Source organism: Anarrhichthys ocellatus, unplaced genomic scaffold (genome assembly GCF_004355925.1).
Source record: "Anarrhichthys ocellatus isolate YVR2014 unplaced genomic scaffold, GSC_Weel_1.0 scaffold102, whole genome shotgun sequence".
Lineage (NCBI taxonomy): Eukaryota > Metazoa > Chordata > Actinopteri > Perciformes > Anarhichadidae > Anarrhichthys > Anarrhichthys ocellatus.
In genome coordinates, this window is record NW_022280132.1 from 797,396 (window position 1) to 803,395 (window position 6,000).

Genomic DNA, 6,000 nt, shown 5'->3' on the forward strand with positions numbered 1-6,000 from the left:
GTCAGCTGTAGTTTGATATAGAAAAAAAAGTACCGCAAATGTAGTCTTTATGATGCTGGAGAGTGGCTAGATATCTCAATAATTCAAGGTTATGGCTGGCTTAAAATCACAGTATTGATATCATATTGATTCCAAGGCCACAGAGAATACTTCTTTTTGATTGGCTGCTATGTTAAAGTGTACATCAGTGCACCTTAACATAGCTCCAGTCAACAGTTCATAGCATTTATAGGCTACAACACTGATGCTAGATTGTCAGAGGAGAACAATGTTCCAATATAGCAAACCATTGTTTTCCTCTCATGCAAAAACATAGCCACCATATCTCCAGTGTTATCCAATTCATAATTCTTAATTGTTTTTCTTCACATGGAGTTCTGCTCAGTGCTGCAGAGAGACACACTGAATGGGCTTCCCAAGTTGCACGTGCTGACTTGTATTTCAGGGAGCTCTGTACGACTATAAATAGCGGCAGGGATATGAACACCTGCTGTATCTGTCTCCACTGGAGCCCCTAACCCCAGTGTAACATCCACTATTCCCCCCCCCCCACCGTTCTCCACCCAGCAACGCCTCCGCTTTTAACTCTTGGCTCTGAACGCAGCAACAAACTGGACTGAACTGGTAGTTTGCTCACGTGCAGGTATCTGCCCGCACTGGCGATTTGCTTTTCCTGTACATCAATCTGGAGTTATACATGTCAGTGTAGTGAACTTCATGTCCGTGTGCAGCAAGTCTGATGACTGACACACTGACTCACAACGCAAGTGTTGCTGCTTCTGCCGTATAGATGCAAGAGGAATTAAACTAGCGCAGTGCATGCACAGTGTGCATGCATGCAAACAGCGGGCCTCAGGGTTCTCAGGCTCTAATAATGTAGGTCATATGGGTCTATAGTCGACAGAAAACAGGTCAGACAGTCACTGCGGGGGGAGTAAAAACAAGCAGACATTTAGATACACTGCCCTTCATCTGTCCAAACACCACTCACTGTTACATCTTTCTACCCATTTTCACTTGTTTTTCTTTTTAAAACGAGAAGGATGCAACTGCTTTTCATTCAGGCATCATGGAGTTGTCCTTCTGCAAGAAAACACTGTTGAGCCCTGTTTGCGGCAAACGGGCTCCTCTGGGTCAAGGGCCGCCCAGAACGAGATCATACTGGCAACGAATCACATTTGTACATATACAGAGGAGCTTTCACATTAAAAGCCCTTAAAAAGTGTAGTCGGACCTTGACCGAGTCAGCTGTAAAGTGAGAAGACATGTTCTAATGAGTTGACGCTCACAGTCCACGAAGGAGAACAGGTCAAATGCAATGTATTAACTGTGGCTCACCCCCAACTTGTTCTCTAGCGGTACTAAGCTTCCATTAAACAAACATACGTTGTCACGTATTTGCGGTACATGTCAATACTTTTGATGCAGCAATTTGATTTTGCAGTGTTTATTTGTGGGAGGCTCATTTAAAAAAGGGACTAATTGTCAGAGGTTGATGAATAAAAGGACTACTTTCGAGCTCAGTGGACAAACCTAAAGAGAGTTCACATTTTTGGTTCATTTGGGTGCCCCGTAGTGGGTGAGAGGCCCTTAAGTACCTGCTGGTTCACCCCTGACAGCACTGAGACAAACTGTAGTCTCTCTGAAAACAGCCTCACAGGCAGAAATGTGTGACTGACAGTGCGTATGAGCTGTTGCAGAGCAGCCGGAGACCCGCTGTCAGTGCTAATAACTGTCAAACACAAACCTGCAGCTCTGAAAACAACCAGGCTGCACCGCAGAGCCGATACCTGCAGGGAAAGCATCCACAGCATGCAGACACAGTTGATGTTGATAATTCCCTGCATGCATCATTCGTGTTCTCACTCACCCTCTTGTGCACGCCATCGCTGCTCTCCTCAAACTTCTGCTGGATCTTCTCCTCCAGGAAGTAGATCCGGAGCTTCAGGCTGAAGTTCTCCTTCTTCAGGTCGTTCAGGTGCTGCGAGATAGTGCGGCAACCGGGGAAACCAGAGTTAGACATGGCGACTGGTGGCTCCGCCGTAGGGGTCATCGCAGCCCCCCATTCAGTACCGCGTAATATGTGAAAAGACAGGGCTGAAGAGAAACAGCAGCGTCTGGCTGAAGAAACGAACTATCCAGATGATATGGGAACTCAGATGATCTGCTCTCTCCTGCTGTCACACATCAACAGGCAGGAACACAAACAGAGCTCCTCTCAGTTTGGATGTGTTACAGGAGGGTTCAGGGATGGCACACAGACAGGCAGGAGGGGATTATGGGAGGTGGGAAGGGGGAGAGGGATGTTTCTTTTTTTAACTATGAGGAATTCATGCCAAGAATCTGAGGCAGGGGTGTGTGTGTGTGTTTGTTGATAAAAGTGATGAGCTGCTGTAGAAGTCTATGATCATTCAGACTTGTAAATGCGTGGGAGACTTGATCAGAGTGTTTTTCTTCCTTGTGACCTTTGTTTAATGGTTGACATGAGATCTAAAGAGGCTGTCCTCATCACAAAAATGACAGTGTTGTGCATTTGTTCATACACTTGAAAACCTCTCCCAAAAGTAAAGGAAGATGAAGTGTTGGCGTTATCCCGCCACAAAACCTCGTAGGGAACTACACACAGCAGTTTCCTACCCATCTCCTACCAAAAGACAGCGTTGGTTTCTTTTAACCATGACCACCATCCCTGATCTTAACCAAGACGTTTTTAGTTGCCTCCATTTGATTTTACCAAACCTTAAACACAGAGAAGTGACAGATTACAACTCTTTTTGTGGTGGTTTTGAAAGGCACTGACAAAAAATCTTTGACTGGCACTTTTGCGTGTTTTTACACTGTCGTTTGATGGCTTTGACCTGAGGCATCAGTAGTATGTCCTCCACCGGTGACAGGAGAGCTTGCTAGAAAGTTGTACTGCTATTGATGATATGACTAAACATGGTGTTGCAAGCTGTTAGAAAATAAGAAGTACCAGTGGAGTTTTGTTAAAGATCTCCTACCACAAAATAGCAATGGATGTAAATATCACAGCCAGTAAAACCTCACATCTACAGAAAAAACAGAAAGGTGAGCTGTATATGGTCTAATTATATGATGCGATTGAGGCCTATAGAGGACTACTGGTGAACAGTTTCCCTGAAGAGAAGCCTCAGAGGGCTGAGTGTGGCTTACAGCTGCTGGAGGCAGCAGTAATATAAGATTAGTGGGAGAACAAGGAGACTGCCGGGGTGGAAGAATCCAAAAGGTCCCCCCAAAAAATGCCCTAATTCCCTTTAACCACCATCCTGTGACCTTGATAGAAAATGTCATATGATCGAGGAAAGATGGGAGCTGGAGCAAGGAATTATGGGACGGCGATGTCTTCCTTTTGTTCCATGACTCAGTTATGCTACAACCATTGTATGTTTCCACTGCTTTTGAATGACTGTATTTCATTATGAGGATGATTCTACCTGCACACTGACATAAGTCTTTAAAATGATGGTGACACAATGCTTTTATGTAACCAAGATGTCTAAAAAAACTTTCACTTTCTAACAAATTTCTGCCATGTTTTAACCTAAACGTCTAGACTTCTGTCTTGCCTGCAAAAGACCAAAACTAAACTTCCTAGCAAATGAGCTAAAGGAAACCGAAGAAGAGGCACTGAACCCTCCAGGTCAGTTCCCTCACTTTAAAATCTCCCTGACAAAATAAGAATTTTCAACCTCATCCACGCAGATAAAAAAAGCCACTTTAATGTTAAAAAAAAAGCCAGCTCTAAACTCCCAGGTATGATCCTCGTTTGTGAACAACTCGTGTCTGACCAGAGGGAGGCGCTTACGTTCTACCTGAGCTCAGAGAGTCCCAGCATCTCTGCAGAACCAGAGGCTATTTACAGAAGCCGTTGCCCTGCGGCTGTCACTGAGGAATGCTGGAGTGGTGAGACATTGCTGATCACACACATGCAGGAGCGTCCAAAGGAGCTGGCACACAGTACGAGACTGACTGACGGCAGATTACAGCTATACACACACACACACGAGCGTATGAATGCGGTAACACATGTTGTATTCACTTTCTGCACATGCGTGCACACCAGAGCTGCATTCAGATAGAGGAGAAAGTATATATACACAGTTTGATTGTGAAATAGTTTGAGAGAAGATACAAAAGAAGATACTGCGCAAACACGCGTAACTCTGGTTATTGTGTGCTTCGTGGACGTTTCTCCCCGTCTGTTATGTTCAACAATAATTTCTCAGTGCTTCTTTTAAAACCTCCTTTTGTGTAACACTGATATAAGTCCACAAAATGATGACTGCAGTTCTGCATAAAGTTACCACACATCCGTTTCTCGTAGGGCCCACATCCGTCAATAAGGCAACGATAGCCTTCGTTTTCTTTTCAATTTAATTTAGTCCCATCATTTTATGGATTCAAGCAATTTAAGCCTTTTAAAATACTGAACAAATAAATATATGGCTTGTATGGGAACAACAGTGTGAACATGTGGATTTCTGTCTAATAACTGCAACACTGAAGCCTTCACACAGTAGAAAGTGAGGGATTACCTCTGGATTTGGGTGTGACATCAGCACCGAGTGAATTTATTATTATTTTTTAATTCAACATCCCGTTTCAGCTTCAGCACACCGCCCTTCACATATTCAGAAAGTGCATTTAAACCCACTTTTTTCAGGACTGCTGTTGCATTAATAGAAAAAAAAGCAAGATCAATTGATGGTATAATAAAGTGATATATACTGTAATTTGCTAACTTTAAAAATTGGATCTAGTGTTCACGATTTACTCTTCAATAATTTAGGACATATTCTATGTATACATATTATAAATGTGTAACGAGAAGAGAAGCGCTCAGAAAAGCAAAGGCTAGAAACTTTAAACAAAATCATTCATTTGTGAATGAAAGGGATGTTTTGTTCTATTTAGTTAATCATCATTTTAAACATGAATCTTTCAAATTATTTTTACTCCATTAATTTATCGATAAAATGTCCGAAAATAGTGAGAAATGTCTAACACAAATTCACAGAAACCCACTTTACAACGATAGAAAACATTTCAGTTTGATGAAACTCAATCATGATAATTGTTCACAACAACTAGTCGACTAATTGATTAAACCCAGACTGTAGTCGTTAGATTGTTTTGTTTTGTTACTCACAGATAGTAACAGGATTCATTTTTACTTTCTAGTTGCATATAATTGTCCCTGGGTGCACCCTCAGAGCACCCTGATGACCCTGCATCAAACACAGACAAGATTTGAAAATGTTTAAACTGGAAGAGTTCCTCCTTTGTCTGCAACCTCATGTGAATTTAAATGTGGAAAATTCTGAGAGCTCAACCCCATCCAGCAGCTTTGGGGATGAACCGGACAAACTGGAACCCACAACTGTGCGCTGCAACGTTCGGACGTCCTCATACTTTTGGCCACATCCAGAGGTCCACGGCTAACCTCCAGACACACTGGAAGAGTCCTCGGAGGCCCCGTGAAGGAGCAACACTGGCTGACTTCTGAACACATGAGCCAGAACGATTTGTCAATAACCAATAATCATGAGGAGAGACTGACCCACAAATGAATTGCTGATGACAACACTTTTTAACAATCTCAATTTGACAGAATTGGAAAACACAAAACCACAATAATTCGTCCAAAAGATCTCTGGGTTGTCATCTCCTTTGGGATACATGTTGTAAGAGGAGATAAATGATTGAAGTGGACACACACACACACACACACACACGAGTGATAGTTTTTTGGCCAAGTGAGTAAGACACGAGTGCATCACCTACACTGAAAACTGTGGACCAATCTGCAGTCGGCGAGTGTTGGAGAGGCGCCGACCGCAGCGGCTCATCCAGAGGTCAAGCACTGCGAGGAAAGACTGAATTTATTACAAAACAACGTGCCCGTGAAATGAAATCATCCTAATTCTGCAGAACTTTTCCAGCATCAGAGCATAATCCAATACGAGAGACGGGGGGGGG

The 6,000-nt window shown here is 43.1% G+C and overlaps 1 protein-coding gene across 3 annotated transcripts in view; it reads right to left on the minus strand.

Moving 5' to 3' along the window:
* The window catches only part of pde4dip (phosphodiesterase 4D interacting protein), a 95,523-nt gene that overhangs the window by 43,822 nt on the left and 45,701 nt on the right, over positions 1 to 6,000 (minus strand). For all 3 annotated transcript variants that reach the window (XM_031876056.1, XM_031876055.1, XM_031876057.1), the window contains exon 4: positions 1,871 to 1,981. In XM_031876056.1, coding sequence (XP_031731916.1) covers positions 1,871 to 1,981 — 111 coding nt within the window. The remainder of the gene's footprint in view (positions 1 to 1,870; positions 1,982 to 6,000) is intronic.